At 41.8% G+C, this 18,563-nt stretch overlaps 1 protein-coding gene across 1 annotated transcript in view; it reads left to right on the top strand.

Moving 5' to 3' along the window:
• Positions 1-18,563, top strand: part of LOC119475825 (Down syndrome cell adhesion molecule-like protein 1 homolog) — a 64,754-nt gene that overhangs the window by 20,770 nt on the left and 25,421 nt on the right. Inside the window, 3 exon segments of the mRNA XM_037748882.1 lie at positions 16,901-17,045; positions 17,134-17,223; positions 17,225-17,414. Of these exon segments, the coding sequence (XP_037604810.1) occupies positions 16,901-17,045; positions 17,134-17,223; positions 17,225-17,414 (425 nt within the window).

Genomic DNA, 18,563 nt, shown 5'->3' with positions numbered 1-18,563 from the left:
TGTTCAAATCCACATTAGCTGTCTCTGTGGTAACTCGGATGTTGTCCGGTGTTGTATTAATAAAGAGGGACATTGTCTGCTGAAATCCACTGCAAACAGCAAGTCGAAGCACTCGACCGTCACTGAACTTTCTTTGAGTTTCAAAAACACTCCGGTAGGCTGTGATTGGCTGGTTGTATCGTTGCAACACAAAAGAAAAAATAGGATCGGTTCTATTTTCCAGCTGCAAGTGTCTGCACTAAGAGTGCTAGACAAGAGCTTTTAAGTTTAAGTTTATTTTTTTTTTTTAAGTTTATTTTTTTTTTAAGCTGCAACAATTAATCGATTAGTTGTCAACTATTACATTTATCGCCAACTATTTTGATAATCGATTAATCGGTTTGAGTAATTTTTTAAGAAAAAAAAAAAAATCTGTATTTTTCACCATTTTCTGATATTTTATTTTGGCAAAACCACTAATTGATAAATCGCGAAAAATAATCAACAGATTAATCGATAATGATGATAATCGTTAGTTGCTGCATTCAAGTTGTCTACCTTCAAATCCACATTTGTCCCACCGCAGACCTGAGGCTGAATCCCCCCACAATTCCTACCTGCGTATCTCCTCTCTGATTCCCCACCATCTGAATAATAAATAAATAAGATTACAAAAGTGACTACACTGCCCACTTTCCTTTAACTTAAAACAGAAAAAGTGAATCTGATTTTGTCTACTTCATCTTCACTTCATACCCGTGCCTTTGCACGGAGGACTCATTATGTGCCGACTCTGATCAGTAGCAGGATCACATACCGGTCTGAAGGTTGAGTTGATGACATAACACAACACAGCCCTGCCCTCTGAACCCCAACAGGTTCCATTTTGTCAAACACACATGTTCCCCATCTGGAGCCGTGTGTGTGTGTGTGTGTGTGTGTGTGTGTGTGTGTGTGTGTGCGTGTGCGTGTGCGTGTGTGTGTGTGTGTGTGTGTGTGTGTGTGTGTGTGTGTGTGTGTGTGTGTGTGCGTGCGTGCGTGCGTGCGTGCGTGCGTGCGTGCGTGCGTGTGTGTGTGTGTGTGTGCGTGTGTTTATGTGTGTGTGTCCCCTTGCCTGCCCCACTTTCCTGTCCAGCCAGGACAGTGACTGGGTTTAAAAGGGGAGGGGTGCAGGCAGACTGACCTATTTCCCTCTCACTTCCCCATCCCATGCCATCTCTGTAGTTAAGCTTTGTATGTGTGTGTGGGTGCGTGTGTGTGTGTGTGTGACCCTCATGAGACAATGGAGGCCTGCTAGTCTGAGCAGTGATCTGAAGGAGGAGAGCTGGAACGGAGACAGAGAGATGGAGGGTTTGTGGACGGGAATAAAAACAACAGTGGGACACAGAGAGGGTTCAGCTTGCAGATCGAGGCCGTCAGTCTAACCAGCAGAAAGCTAATGAGTGGCTCCGATGAATAGAGACTGGACCAGCAGATGGCTGTGGCCACATGGTGGTCCACAGAAGATGCCCAACCATGCTCCATCTAATCCACCTGCCACACAGTTTGGCCTTGTTTATGTATTTGCACAGTAATTTGATGCACGTGCCCATAAAACCCAGTGCCCGAAAGCAACTCAAAAAAATCTCAATTTATGGAGGAGATTAGAAACAAACAAGATTAGAAAAGTCTGCTCACTCACATCAACACTTCACCTACTTATCCTCAGTACTCTGTGTACTCTTTTTTTCTCTCTTTGTACCCTTTTTTTTAATACTATTTTCTATTCCCATCCTCTCATTTTCTCTCCAAACTTCCACTCCATCTTGTTCTACTCCCTCGAGGTCAACTTGTACAAGACACAGATGTGTTTTGCATGCATATAGACCATTGACAGACAGACAACGCTTATACTGTGTGCATACACTTCTCCTCTCACAGTTCTTCCAGAACTGTGAGAGGAGAAGTGTATTTGATCTCATCAGTGTAGTTAAGTCCTTGTTGTGTTGAAAGTAAGGTGGATTTAACCTGTGTTTAACCTGTCGGTGTGTAAATGCTGAGTTATCAGGCCTTAATGTGAACTTGGATCCTAATGGGTGTGACCGGATGGCGAGGTCACTTACAGGCTACATTACAGATCAATCCTCTGCCCCTGGGGTCCCTGCTGGAAGTCAAGCGGTTCAACAAAGACACAACCATATACACACACACACACACACACACACACACACACACATAAACACACACATAGGGGTTAATTGGGAACACCTTGGAAAATACATTTGAGTTTATCAATTTGTTGGATTAGCAAGTTACAGTAACTAAGCTAAACTGCAGCAACTTGAGTTTGAAGATGATGGATTGAGTGGTGCTCCATTTCTCCACTTTTCTCGTACTTAGACGACTATATTTAGGGCTGTAACTAGCAATTATTTTCATAATCGATTAATCTGCTAATTATTTTCTAGATTTATTGTTTTGTCTAAAAGAATGTCTGAAAAATGCCCGTTATAATTTCCCACACTGCAAAGGGACGTCATCAAATGCCTTGTCTTGTCAAACTGATGCTCCAAAACCCAAAGATTTTCAGTTTACAATGATATAAATCGGAGAAAAGGATCAAATCATCACATTCCAGAAGCTGCAACCAGCCAGAAAAATGACATAAATGATTAATAGATTATCAAAATAGTTGCCAGTCAATTTTCGGTCGACTGACTAATCGGTCAAGCGACTGATTGTTGTATCCCTCGTCGTTACCAGGGTGTCCTAAGCAAATAATCAAAGTAACTGAATATGAGAATCAATTTGTCACATACTGAATATAAGAGTAGCATACAGAGACGTTCAAAGCCAATGGTAAGATTTTGCTTCTTAGTGGCGTTTATAATTTATAAGTGCTCTCAATTCAGCAAGGTCGGTTTAAAGTCGCAATCCATGAATAGTTCAAATTAGGGCCGTCACAATATCAGATTTTCACTACGCGATTATCGTGACCGAAAGAATTCAAGATAATGATATTATCTCTATCTATAGAAAATGTGAAAAAAATATATGTATAATATTATCAGTCAAATTCATCTTTAACTTTGTTTGTTGTGCGTTTTGTCTGTTTTTTGGTAAATGAATTACACTCAAAATACGAGTGTTGGGAGGTGGAGAGCGTCTGTGACCAAAACTCTATATGTAAAATGATTTAGGAGGCGGTGGATTATTTACACAATATTAACCTATATGTATTATAAACATGATGTCAATATTTCATTTTTTAAATATTACGGTTATCGTCAATACCGGTATATCGCGGCACGCCTAGTTTACAGCACATCAAGTACAAAAGTAGTCAACTACATGGATTATTAGAGCTATTATTATTCGAGCAATATTGAGCTATTGCTGACTGGGTCTGTACATATTTATTTATATATCTTCACACATATAGCAGCATGTGCTCTCAGTAATTAAAAAGTTAATGTCATAAGGCTCGGCGCAGGTGCAGCAAGGAGAGAGGTGACAAAGGCAGAGGGACCTCATGGCGAGCGGTGGTGTGTTAGGACACGATGTCTGTTTGTAAATCTGTGCTTTTGCACTCAGAGCAGGAATACATTAATAGATACACTTGTCTAGGACACAGCAGACTCTTGTAAACACCGGTCTGACACACACACACACTCGCTTCTGCAAAGTACAAATGTACAAGTCTGCCCCCTACACACACGCACACACCCCCCCCTTCAAAAGTAACACAATAAAGCCATTTTCAGATTTCGCAAGAAGCTGCCTGAATATGGAACGCTCATTAAACATTAACTCAGGATACATTAAGGCTCTGCTCTGCTGTATGACGGCTGTCCTGTTGTTGTGCTCGGGCTGACGGGGTGCAGCAGGACGTGGTGTGACAGAGGAGGACAGGGAGCACGTGGCGTCCCCAGGGCTCATTGAACACCCCATCGACTGTTGCCCTCTTTCACCCCCACCTTTGAGTCTCACACACCATCCCTCCCTCCTCTGCTCCTGCCCCTGTCCCACATGGCACACAGCATGGGCCATGAGGGTTAGAGGGGGACATTAAAGACTAAATCATGTAGATGAAGGTGCCGCTATTAAGTACATACACATGCAAACATATGGCGGTCACACCAACACCTAACAATGAGCAGCTTCTTGCAAAATCCTCATGACAAAACAGCATGGAAATGTATTCATTTGTAACCTCTCACATCCAGTTTCCAATGCGACACTTCGTTCTGCAGTTTATTCACCTCTGTTTCTTCTTCTTTTACTCTGGATATTTTTGCCCCTCTCACTTTTGCCCCAGTGTGCTGAGAGCGACTGAGAGCTGGGCAGGAACAGATGGGGTGCTGGCAGCCATCTTTTACTCAGTTAGGTTGAGTAGGCACGTGGGTGGGTGTGTGAATTAGCACAAACAAGTGTGTGTGTGTGTGTGTGTGTGTGTGTGTGTGCGTGCGTGTGCAAGGGGCACAATAGGCATAATTATCTCTGCTTGAGAGGCCCAGTTTGGGGGGGCGGGGGGTGGCCAGCATGGAGAGGCGGAGTTCAACAATGGCTCAACCACGGGCTTTGTGTGTACAGAGCAGAGGGCTGACAAGTGTCGCCTATTATTGACTATTTACACACTACTACACACGCCTGCTCACGTGCACATAACACAGGAACGTACACACTCTTATCGCTGCCGCCGCCGCCGTCGTCGCTCTCTCCCCTGCCTTTTTTTCTCTTTGTGTCTCCATCAAACACACACACACACACACACACACACACACATGCAGTATGAGCATGTTTACAGTGCATCAGTGTATCAGTGTCAATCAGTGTAAAAGGGAGAGATGGGGAAGCCCCTGCGAGCACATCACTCTGACAGAAATCTGGCCACTATCTCACCGTTCGAGCCAGGCTGTGTGAGAATATATCAACTGAGAGAGAGAGAGAGAGGAAGAAGAGTTGGGGAAGTCTGGGCTGGATTCACACATTTCTAATCATGTGGCTTAAAAGATACAGTTGATTAAAAACTGGGGTCTTATTTTCTGCATTTGCCATTATTTCTATTGGTTATGATAACATGGCACTTGCTGAGATCTGGGAACGCAACAATATTGCTAAAACAAAGTCTGATGGGCCAAACCTGTTAAAATCAGATTGAGTTATAATAAACTAGGGAGAAAAAAAGATGATTTATGGGGTTAGTTTTAACTTTCCTTTGTTTTTTCCTTTCCTCAGAAAGCGCTTTGTAACTTTGTTAAGCAAAATGTTATACAAATAAAGTTTATCATTATTATTATTATTATTATATTATCTTTAGGGCTGTCAAAGTTAATGCGATAACGCGTTAACGCAAATTTGTTTCAACAAAACTAATTTCTTTAATGCATTATAACAATCAATGTTTCGGAGGTTGTAGCGGGCTCAGTTTTAAAGCTAGAAAGGAGATACTGGCATCATATGAAACTAGTGGAATTCATTGGTACCATGTCCTACTAGCTTGTCATGAAGGAGGCTAAATAACGTTCCAAACTTGCACTACATTTTGACAAATACAAACTGTCATGGCCATTTTCAAAGGGGTCCTTTGACCTCTGACCTCCACTTTATGATAATCACAAGCAGTTTGGGGCAAGTTATAGTCAAGTCAGCACACTGACACACTGACAGCTGTTGGTGCCTGTTTGGCTTCACTTTGCCATGTTATGATTTGAGCATATTTTTTATGCTAAATGCAGTACCTGTGAGGGTTTCCTTTACAATATTTGACATTGTTTTGTGTTGTTTATTGATTTCCGATAACAAATATATACATACATTTGCATAAGGCAAGCGAGTATTAAACAAGTATTAAATACTTGACAAATCTCCATTTAAGGTATATTTAAAACAGATAAAAAAATGGGCGATTAACTTGCAATTAATCGTGATTAATCATGGACCATGGAATCATGGAAATATTTTAATTGATTGACAGCCCTAATTATCTTCAGTAGTTGTAGAGTTTCACAGTTATTTAAAGACATTATCAACTCTACAATTTAACTTCCGAATATTTATTTCTAACTATATATTATTTAATGAGATAGAAAGCACATGCACTGACGTATGAAAGTTTATTGTTATCAAGGTAATGTGATCATTTTATCTTCATATACATTTCCGGTCATATCGTCCGGTCTTGTGATCACCGCATTCTCATCACTGTGATTTTTTATTTTTAGTATTTTATCAGCTGGTTCTGTGAAGGATAGTTGTTAATCTGCACTGCTAACCACATCCAGAGGAAAGTGAAAGCAGGGAGGGCTTGTGTCAAGGCTTAGAGTAAAAGAGTTGGAGGGTTTATGTGGCCTGGATTGGGTTAAGAAATAGGATTTCAGTAAAGAGGTTTTACCACTTTCCTCCCGCTTTCTTCTACTCTTTTGTTTAGGCTAGCGAGAGAGGGATTAGTGCGAGGAGATTACAGCAGGCTCTACTGAGAAATTGTATTTAAGGAAATGCTTCTTTACTCAGTAGCTCGCACTAGAGGCAAGAAGTTTGGTTCTGATTTTCTCCATCAGTCCTCATTTCTATCTTTACTCTCAAAACATGTCATAACATGTCTTAACTTGTTGGTTTGAACCCATTCCCCTTGTGGGGGGACAGGGGATGTTCAGAGGTAGATAAATAGTCAACAGTATATGCCACATAGAAGTGGTGTCCATCATCTGAAAGCAGGGAACCTGAAGATTAATTTGAGATGCAGCTCAGTACTGTGTATCAAGTTGTTCTAGTCATTAATAAGAAATAAAAATTGATTAATAAATTGATTAATCAATAAAAAAATAATTTTGAAAGTGTATTACACCATAGAACATGATGATATAAGTTTATGATGGTCATTCCCATGCTCTATTATGTCTCTCATAAATTGTTGCAGCAATTTTTGGATCGATATCATTTGTTACAAAGATTTGCTGCTAAATTTAGCCATTTTTTAACACTCAAATTGATTAGAATTATCAATAATCCCTCCAAAAAACCACATTAAGACACCAAGACCTTGAGGAACACCATAGAAAAAGCCATGCTGTGATTTGATTTCAAAAACAAGAATTGCATTTTTCGGCGATTGGATGGCGAGCACTTCTGTTCTGGAAACTGCTCAGAAATCCCCTCATTGTCAGTATACCTAGGAAAGCCATCCATCCTCTGAATGCCCTAGGTCGAAGGTGGGCTCTAAGAGTTTTAAGAGGTTAAGTGTGGTTCCATTAAATTCCCATCCGATTTTATGGGATTATTACAAATAGTCTAAAGTATATATATGATTATGCTAAAAGTATAATTCTGACTAAATGTATAATTTAGAAAAGAAAATATAAAGTGTAAGGGAAATAAACCCTAGAAACTGAAAGTGTATGCAAGAATCAGGTATTTTTGATTCAGCCCATAATAGATGCCCTCCACATTGTTCTTTTTTCTAGTATAGAGTGATAGATTTCACCCTTCAGTGACCCTGATGGGGAGATTTATTTTTTACGACATTTCTGTGAATGCAGCTGGTAGTCCGGGGACCGCGAGGAGACATGATCAGGGATCAAATGGGATCCCTGGTGGTCATCCAAGTGCCATGTTCCTACATGACCTCTCAATCAGACCTATTGATCCGCCTCACTATTAGCTGTCCAAACACACATAAAGGCCAGATCAACACAGCGGGCCGTGATTGACGGCGGTGGGCGGGGAGGTGAAGGAGGTGAGCAGATCTGGAACGCTGCTTTAATGGGTTAATGTGATAGAAAAGTCTGAGGAAAAGGTTGTGATATTTCTCGGCTGTTGTTTGTTGGTTAGTATGTACACAGTAAATATCATGTGTAAGCAAGTCAATAATTCAACATGGTTACAGCATGGGAGTTGTTTACTCTCTATGTTTCTCTCTACAGTTAATATTTCAGTCAACAGTGCAGCATGTTGTATATACAATAGGGATGATACAGAGCAAATAGCAGTCACGATTTCCTTTGTGGATCAATAACTGATTGTAAAGCAGGGTCTTTTTCACTACAAAATGTAAGTTTAATGTTGTGCATATGCAACTAAGGAATGGTTTCCTGCAAATCATTTTTGTCTATGTTAATGTACACATGTTCATTTTCTGCTACTTTATACTTCTACTCCACCACATTTCAGAGTGGAATGTTGTATTTTTCTACTCCACTTACTTTTGTTTGACAGCTGTAGTTACTTGTTAATTTGAAAATCCGGAATACACAAACAACATATTCTCATACAACCGTTCGTATGATATCTTATGAAAAGTTATTCCTAATTTGTCATGCATTTTCCTGCTAATGTCCAGCAACACGTGTCAATTTCTCATTACTTGCATACAGTCTCTTCAAAATAAACTTATGTCTTCATAGGAAAAAACATCCTTAGGTTTAGGCAACAAAACTACTTAGTTAGGTTTAAGAAAAGATCGTAGGTTTTGGTTTAAATATCTCTGGAAGTGGCAGAACTTAATGGCAGAATGAAGTTACATTACAAATAAATCAACGTTGACTTTTTGTTACGATTTTTTTTTTTTACGATATTTTGTGGGGTACATACGAATTACAGTGCATTGCTTTTCATAGGTGTAGCTATGAATGGTGTATGACAACAGTCTAACACAAAATATATGATTATTATAGATTAAATTACCCAACTGTATATAGTGGCTAAAATGAGCTCCCTCTTGACTAGTTACAACATTAAAAATGCTGCTTTTACTTAATGTAGGACTTTTACTTGTAATAGAGTAGTTTTACATTGTGGTATTACTACTTCTACCTAAGTAAAGAATCTAAGTACTCTTTTTGCTGCTGTACTTTACCAACTGGATGATTGCGATTGTGTTGAGGCAGTAACCAGTGGGTGTCGCACTCACTTTAAAACCATCTTCACATCAGTAATAGTAAATGCCTCTAAGGTGCAACACAGAACATTTTGCACACCGCTCTCCACCGGCAAGTTACTGTTGATGTCCCTATTGTTGGTGATGATGTCGATGGCTTCTGCGGTTTAATTTTGGTGATGTGAGATTGTGATGTTTGATACTTTGATTCTGCATGTATTTATGGTCATTTGGTGTGCTGTTCGGGATTTCAACTGTGCTTTCTGGTAAACAATGTAAATGTAAGTGTGTGTGTGTGGCAGCAGTTAAGCTCTCTCTCTCTCTCTCTCTCTCTCTCTCTCTCTCTCTCTCTCTCCCTCCCTCCATGCTGGGCAGTGACACTCCTCTGCCACCAGCACTCTAATAGGGAGGGACCAGGCCGCTCACTCAGTCCCGCTAATGCAGCTCACTGCCCCAGGCCATGGGCTAAGCTGGAGTACACCGCATCACACACACACACACAAACACACACATATGATGGCAGACACTCACCGTATATCCAACTCTCTCTCTTATCTCCTGCTAAATCAAAACAAGGTGCAGGAGCTGGATGTTTACTTTGACTGAGTAAAGAACAGAGTTACTTCAGTGTTTAAGCCTCATGCGATTAACAGTTCAATACGAGTTAATGGGATATCCAGTTGAAGGGTAGGTGTTTGGACCATGGTGGCACACTTCTGTATAGTGCGGTGTATCGGGATGTGTGTATGTGTGTGTGTGTGTGTGTGTGTGTGTGTGTGTGTGTGTGTATGTGGTTTCTCTCTCCCGGGACTCTCATTATCACTGCTGTCCCAGATGTCACCAAGCACATGAAACACACGTCATGAATAATGGAGTCCTATTTCTACATCTCTCCCCATTTCTCTCCTATCCTCCCACCCTCGTCCCCTCCATCCCTCGTTTCCTCTGATGCTTCTACTGATGCTTAATCTCCTCGGCGCTCCCTCTATCTGAGATGGTCCATTTAGCTTTATGCAGCATCGTCGGCCTGTCTGGTTAGGATGGGTTTATGGGGGGGGAACATGGCGTCTCTGCAGCATTGCGTTGAGTTATATCCACGCAAACGACGCCTTTTGCATACGATCGGTTTTATGCCTGCCCTCGACTGGCCGTTCAGCCTCCCGATGGGCCGCCCCCCCACCCACCCCTCCGCATCCTCCCCTCCCCCAGTGTTTACTGTTTAAAGTCACACAGGGCAAATTGGGACAGAGCAGTCAAGTGAAGCAGAAGAGACGTGGTCCCATCGCAATGGAAACTGGACTCTGCCCTGTCTTGTCTGCTCTTTCCCATCCCTCTCTCTCTCCTCAACCTCCACCTTTGTCCGCTCTTCACCTCCGTCCCCTCAACTTTCCTCTCCACTCGGGGCGAGCCGGTGCACAACACAGCACAGTGGCAAAGGGGCAGGGCAGGGAGAACATGATTGAAAGATGAGGTAAGCAGTCAGAATTGGTTAGGAAAGAGGACAGCAGTTAGGATTAGACAGTGAAGCGTGGCTTTTTAATGAAAACATGACAGAGCCGCGGCTCCTTCTACGTCTTGCGTCTCGTCCCCCTTTCCAGAAAAATGAACAAGCGACAGAGAAGAAGAAGCGAGAGGGGGGAAAAAAGAGAGAATCGAATGCCGAGATTCAGATATTGCTCATGCAGTGTTAGTCTTAACTGGCAGCGTGACTCGTGCTCCGTCTGAACAGTTTGGTCGTGTTAACAAAGTCTCTTTTATGGAGGAGATGCAGCGGGGTGGGCTCCCATTGCACAATTAGTTGTTACACATCAGTTGTGCCAATAAAACCTGCTTTGAATGTGAATTGAAAGGAGTTAAGAGGGCGCCATTCATAGATGTTAAGTAAGTGTGCGGCAGAATAAAAGCCAGGAAAGTGTATATATTTAATTGGCTGACACCTGCTTCTACTTGGGCTTTTAATGTACACAGCAGAGAGAGGGGAGAGAGCAAAGGGAGGGTGGAGTGGGCTCTCGCTTTGAATACAGATGCAACACCCCTTTTTTTGCATAGAGGTTTGAAAGGAGGGGAGAACACAGACATGGACTGTTATCTCCTCCACAGTTTACCCTCCATCTTTCCCTTTGCTTTTCTCCCCTACTGTCTTTTCTTCCTCTCTAAATCAAGTCATTCAGCCCAACGGTGCTGATTTTCCGCTTTAACACATTCCTCTGCTGCAAAAAACTGGACCACTGCCATTCACTGACTCCACTGTGCTAATTTTATAACATAGTTTATTATTTTTCATTCCAGCCGGGAAATCATTTTTTTGTCCTATTTTAAGCCCGGTAGGTGTTTCTGTGTGTATTTGTGCCTGGCATGTCTGCATTTGTGAGCACCACCAAGCACATTCCAGCACCGCAGAGAATATCTCCGGAATATACTGCGTTTTTTTTTTCTTTCTTCTTCTTTCTGTGACAGTCACAAGTCTTTGATCCGTTCCTCCGCCCCTCTCTCTTCTCACCTTCTTTCAAATTCTTCTCTGCAACTTGCCGTTGAGAGCCGGGGTATAAGGCAGAGATATTTTCTAACGTCAAAGTCAGAATATCGGCCACTTTTTTCTATCGCGACGTTCGGAGGATTGTTCGCTAAATTACAATAACTGACTAAACTTTGACGTCCATGTGCCGTATGTGTTCATTTGTGTTTGTGTGTATCAGAGTTTTGGGAATATTTGAAGCTCAAACCAGACAGTTACCTTTGGCAGTACACATGAGGACTCTACTAGAGCAAAATGTTTACAATCAGTTCACTGCTGCGCTCATCAAATATGTAGATAAAATATTAGGGATGGGGGAAAAAATCGATACAGCATAGTAGCGCGATATTTTGCGTGGCAATATTGTGTCGTTACACAGACGTTAAGTATCAATCTTTTATTATATAAACTACCTCTTAACAGGCCGCTATTCTTTCAGAGGTTGTACCAGACTCTGTCTTAAAGCTAGAGTGAAGATACTGGTATCATAGAAAACGATTGATACCAACCATGAAGAAATGCTAAATAACGCTCCAAAGTTACGCTCAATTTTGGCGAGGAAAAACTGGCATGGCTGTTTTCAAATGGGTCCCTTGACCTCTGACCTCAAGATATGTGAATGAAACCTCTGAGATGAGCGGAGTGAAAACTGTATCTTATTAGATAATACAGATGTTGACAAACTGCATAATTTGTAGTTGAAAGAAGGTGATAAATCACATCTTGTCGCAATACTCAGCATTTCGCAAAATGTTTAAAGTCGCAATAAGATAGTATTGTGACTTAAATACCGTGATAATATCGTATCGTGGGGTCTCTGGTGATTCCAACCTCTATAAAATATGTATTTCTTTTTATCATTAAAGTTTTTTTTTTACTATAGATGTTTCCTCTTCCAACGGTGTATGGTTTATTGGTGAAAATAAATTAGTTTACAGGGTTAAACTTCATCACATCAAACTCATTTTAAGCAACTGTACATGGCTGTTTTATCAACAAATTTAAATAGAGGAAAATGACACATCAACCTTTATATTTATATTCACTCTTCATATCACAAAATAGGTCTATGCGTAATAGAATATGTGATGTGTATTGTCTCTTATTAAAGCCTCAAGTGATGTGTAGATATTTCAGCTCGAATTTCAGCATCCCTCTGAAATGGACAGTGAAAATTCCTTCCCTTCTTTCTCTTGAGTCGTAAAGATATCCGTTTGAATGAGGTTTTTTGAGTCAATTTCCTTCTAACTCTAGACCACATCTCTTTAATGGATAAACATGTTGTGCTGCGGGCATCTATCTGAGGATTTATACTGTTGTTGTTGTTGTTGTGGAGGAGTGAAGCCTCTGACCCTCCGCTGCTTTGGCACATTTTCTCCTTGTGATAGCTTCTAGTCGTCATAATGAGCAGTGAAAATACGCTAACCTTCATTTAACTGGGAGAGCCCTTCAAGGCAAGGAACCACTGCCTTTGACCGTCAACGGTGTTGAGTAAGACAGAGACTCCAGGGATCAGATTGTGGTGTTCTGCCAGAAGGAAAACAGGGATGGGAGTTCGATAAGCTCATTAGCCTTTTCCAAACTGATGAGATATGGGGTCCATACTAGGAACTCCCACAGGAACACCAGTGGTTTTCACTCAGAGCTATGAGTGCTGCACGATCATACAGTCAGTTTGTATTTTTGGTTTAGTTTTGCTATGTACACAGGAAAAGCTGTATTCTGGACAGGTTAGTGTCATGAGATAATTCCTTCTGAGAGACGAAAAAGGTTGTCTCCTGTCCTGAAATAGATTAGTCTAGATAGTGTTGAAATTTGCCCCTCTAAAGCATGTAGGTCAGATTCACATCCAAGAGCTAAATTAGTTTCCTGTTGAGGGTAGAGGAGTCCAACTTAGTTTCCGAACTGCACATATAAACAGACCCCATGTAAGTTTTTAACTATTTTCTGTGAGTAGTTGAGTCCTGAGGGTTTAAAAGCTAAAGAAGTTCCTGTTATTCATTTTAAGGCACCAAATTGAACTAAACTGCTTTTCAAACCCGCAAACTCTAGATTCAGACTCAGGAAATGTAAAAGAAAACGCATTATGTCGTATGTTTGTGGAAAATATTTGTGATTGGATGCAAAACCTACTTGCATCTGAAAAGCTATATTTAGCAACTTCACACTGATGCTATTCTTTCCCCATTAATGTCCCTGACTTCTACCACCGATTCACCATCATGATTTTTCGCATTCACACATCACAGAGGGTTTCACCGTTTCGTCCTCGGTGATTGCAAACTCGTCGTGCTTTAATAATTGCTGAAAGTACACGGAAATCGTACCAGGATGGCAGTGAGAAGACCCTAGCAACAGGGAGAAGATGAAGAAAGCGTGAGAGTGGGAGGGAGGGGGGAAAGATGCAGAACATCAATAAATAATGGCCCCACTGAGGAGGTGGAAATATGGGCCTCGTTATCTTTGCGCCGACGCCTTCATTTGCATGTGAGAAAATGAGGCTGCTACTTACTCGCACACACACACACACACACACACGCACACACACACACACACACACGGTGCACTCACACACAACTCTTGGACCCACACGGGCTACAGTATGTGTCCTATTTATAGACTCTATCACGCTTTTATTTTTTCCTATTCTCTCTCGCACATTTATACTTCCATTATTTTCCTTTTTCTTTTCTCCTCTTTGGAATTTGTCACAGCAGCAGGTCTGGCCTGTTGTGTGTCGGCGAGGCCGTGGGCATTTAGTTGGATTAAAAAAAATAAAGTGAAAGAAACCTTTATTACACGCGAGAGGTTCGCTAAGGACATACCGTATGATTCATTCATAATGGCGCTTTTTTACGTTACATACAAACATAGCATACAGTTGCTGCCAAGCACTGCCACTGAAAAGTCACATTTTTGTTGGATTTTTGTCAACTACTTTTAAAAAAAGCAATTACTAGTATCAAAATATTTTCTAATTAAAAATGAAAAAATCAAGGGAAAATTATCAAATATCAAATTTTCTAAAATGATTAATAAAAAAATTGTTTATTTGCAAAAAATTTAGAATAATTTCTATTATTTTTTTTTACCTTTAATAACATTGTTTTCCTGTCAAATACAAACATCGTATTCCTGATCCAGCACTTACAAGTTAACATTACAATAGTTCCCCTCTGGACCCCATCTGCATCAGGACTACACAAACCATTTTGCACAATTTCTTCCATGAATGCGTCTCATTGAGACTCTGACCAAACTCATACAAAATCCAACAATGTTGACATCCTCTAGGGCAATGCAGCTTCTTTCAAAAAGCTTCCTTCTGGGTGAAAGAACTCTTTAAAGAGCCATTTATAGTTGATGAAAAATACTTAAACCTCCAAATGGTTCCTTCAGAGCTTTTTGGAGGATCCATGAGTGCTTCCATTTTTTACCTAATGGTCCTTTTGGTTTCTAAGTTTGTGGCGTTTTGCAAAACAAAAAGCTCACATTATGGTTTTAAAGATAACTATTAAAACATGGATCAACACAGCTCTCAGTCTATACAGTTTTTGGTGAAAGTCTGTCATAAAGAAATGTGTCATGTGAATGAAGTCGGCCTACAATGTCTGATGGCACAGTTGGTCAGCAATTTCCTTTGTTGCTTAACAGGAAGAAGGCGTCCCAACTAGGGCCTTTCTCTGCAGAGATTGTTTGGTCACATGTATTTCTTCCCAACACGTTCTCATCCCACTCGCCATATACTGACCCGTCCACATCCCCTCCCCTCCGCCCACCCTGTTTGTCTCTTTTGCTGTTTAAACTACGTCACCACAGCACTTTCCTTTAATATTCACGCGGATGGGTTTACATTGTAGTTAATGGAAAGCCTCGTACGTTTCATACCAACGCTAAAGGGTGCCTTTTGCGTCGGTATCCAACGCCGACGGCTGTGACAAAGCGTTGGTATTGGACACCCTGGGAATGAGAACGGGCTGTTCTTCCATGTTGTTGACATATTCCTAATATGGATGAGTTAAAATGGAGGACAAACTACAGATTTCATATACAGTATCATGGTACGGTATCATATGAATGTGGCACAATTGGAAAACAAATTATGCAACACTAACAACTGCAGCCGTTTTCTACTCTTAGCGCCTGCATGCATGTTTGCATGTTTTGCTGCAGCTCAGCTGTGTGTGTTTGTGTGTTCATGTCTATGTATGTGTGTGTGTGTGTGAGAGTGTATAATGCACATTGGCTCAGTTTCTCGTTATCTAGTCAAGTCAGCATGAATAAAAGCTGAGGGAGCACAGTGATTTAGTAATTAATATTTTACTCTGTCTGCCACTCTGCTTAGAGACTGAGAGAGAGAGGAAAAGGGTGAGTGAGACGATGAGAGGGTTTACACAAAGAGAGTCGACTGAAGATAAACTGATATACTAAAGCTACTCACTTAAGATGGACAGATAATAAGGGAAATAATGTGATGTGTGCTGTTTAATCAGTGTTGTTTCAGAGGGAAGATTTCCGTCCCCCCGCTGAAGACAGAAAATGTGGCTTTGACAGATCCAGCTGGCTCTCTCTCTCTCTCTCTCTCTCTCTCTATCTCTCCCTCTCTCTCTCTCCCCCTGCCTATGTCAGAGTGTTGTGACAGGCGAGTCGTCGGTGTTGTGGGAGTAGCAGTCTTAAAGTGCTCATTATCCTGTAAGGCTTCATTCTGGGGGGCAAACAAAGGCTGCTGTGAAATTGTAGCCTGTGCCTCCCTCTCGGGTCATGCGGTATATTCCATGCAAACACATGCACAGTCCATAACTGCTACCTTCAGTGTTCCTGCACAACCCCTCCGCAAGACCCCGACAAACACGGAGCGTGTAGATAAAATATTGATGCTGATAACACACGGGTGCACCTGAACGCAACCGCTCCAGCTGCTGGCCTGTGGCTTGGATGCTGAAAGAAAACAAAAGATGTTCGCAAACCTAAACTAACCTTATTGTACAGCGGCAACCATTTTGAAATATGCTGTTGCAATATGTGATATGTTGAAATGGTACAGCTTCATCAATGTGCCTCGGGTTCCCCTCTCGTCCTCCAATCAGTGGGCACAGCATGAAACTTTGGGTTATTTACATAACTGCGGTTCTCTGAGTAGCATAAAATGCTATGAAAGCAAACAGGCAGCTCTCTTTGGCCTTCCACTTTTGTCACCATACTTGAAAGGAAGAATGTTTAGATGGTTTGGTGATGATGGTGCATACATTGTGTGTAAAGGGGCAGTAAATCTGCCTCTGCTCCGTCTATGGGTGGTGTAAAATGACCGCTGCGTGTCCTCCAGGCCTTGAAAGAGTGCCAGGTTTTGGGAAGCAACATTATCAGGGAGGTAGTGCCAACTGTTTCAGGCAGCTGTTTGTTCTTTGCACAATACGGTTTTGCAATGAGCACAATGCATTTGTACCAGAGCAATCATCTCAGTGCAGGTTTTTTACTGCGTGTTTCTGTCTGTCAGCAGTTTTCCTTTGGGGGAAATTAATGTAAGTCTTTACTGGATGTGTCCTTCCTCAGGTAAACAGGTTCTCGCTGACCTCCTTCGGGGCTCTTTACATCTCTGACGTTCAGAAGGAGGATGCCCTCTCCACATACCGGTGCATCACCAAACACAAGTACAGCGGCGAGACGCGCCAAAGCAATGGAGCAAGGCTCTCTGTAATGGTGAGCAGCTCGGTGTTGTCAGTTTACTCATGTTAGTCTGATATTTCTCTTTGTCGTGATAAAAATATGACCCCATCTCTGCCTTCCAGACCCCAACGAGTCCTCACCTACTATCCTGGACAGTTTCCAAGCAGGGGAGGTGCACGCAGGCCAGAGCATTGAGCTCCCATGCACAGCGTGGAGGGTACCCCAGCCCCACCGTGCGCTGGCTAAAAGATGGTCGCCCGCTGCCCTCGGATGCCCGCTGGACACGGCGTTTGACAGGGCTGACCATCAGCGACTTGAGGCAGGAAGACAGCGGCAGCTACGCGTGCGAGGTCACCAACAGTTTTGGCTCAAAGGAGGTGTCTGGACTGCTTCACGTTATAGGTACAACTACACACACACACACACATCGCTAAACAATCTGACAGACTCCCACGCTGTCTTCTCGGTGAATCAGCCTGGCAGATGGACACATTCACAAACTCCTCTCCTTTTGGTTTGAGGCACACATATAAGTCGCACCTCAACTGTGTCTGTAACAAACACATGTGCGAGCTGTATGATGCCCCGTCATATCAGGTCTCAAAAAGAGAGACAGGGCGGTAATTCACTGAGACTGAATCCGTAACACAGCTGCCAGCGCCGTTCACCATCAGGGAGGAGGGTGGGCGAGGAAGACGGAGATAAATACGAGGGGTCACAGAGGGGACGATCAGACATCCAGACAGTGCTGGAATGACATTATCTACAATGTAATAACAAGATAATAAGAGAGGCGTAGATAAATGTACATTGTGTAAAGTATACAAAGAAAACAAAGAGCGGGAGGAGGCGAGACAGAGGCAGAGAATAGAGAGGCGGTAGGCTTTGCCAGTGGGCACATCATGGCAGCACACTCTGTGACTCTGACAGGGTGAGGGGGGGTTGGGAGGCACAGCAATGCCCCCCAGCACACACCACCAGCTGCCTTATTGCTCACTGACATTTGCACACACACACACATGTACATACACACTCTCTCTCTCACACACACAAAAACACACACACAAGTGGACGGAGATGTGAAGAGATATCTCCAGCTGCTTTTTTAATGAGTGCGTCGAACTGATTGAGTCACTACCGTTGATTGTGCTCTCTCTCTTTCTCTCCTCGTCTCTATGAATGTAAACGCCTACTGTAAGTGTATGAATGCATAAGACTAATTGGTGTCACTTGACAATAAAACATACTATAAAGGATTCAAAATGTGTTTGTAAATCAATAAATAAATAATTCAGGTTTTGCAAATGAGTAATAACTAGGGCTGTCATTGATTAACATTTTTAATTGCGATTAATCGCATGATTGTCCATGATTAATCGCGATTAATCATAAATTTTTTTATCTGTTCAAAATGTACCTTAAAGGGAGATTTGTCAAGCATTTAATACTCTTATCTACATGAGAGTGGGCAAATATGCTGCTTTATGCAAATGTATATATATATTTATTATTGGAAATCAATTAACAACACTAAAACAATGACAATATTGT

This window comes from Sebastes umbrosus, chromosome 17, assembly GCF_015220745.1.
Source record: "Sebastes umbrosus isolate fSebUmb1 chromosome 17, fSebUmb1.pri, whole genome shotgun sequence".
Taxonomy (NCBI): Eukaryota; Metazoa; Chordata; class Actinopteri; order Perciformes; family Sebastidae; genus Sebastes; species Sebastes umbrosus.
Note: the sequence above shows the minus strand (reverse complement) of the source record. Positions and strands in the feature narration are given on the sequence as shown.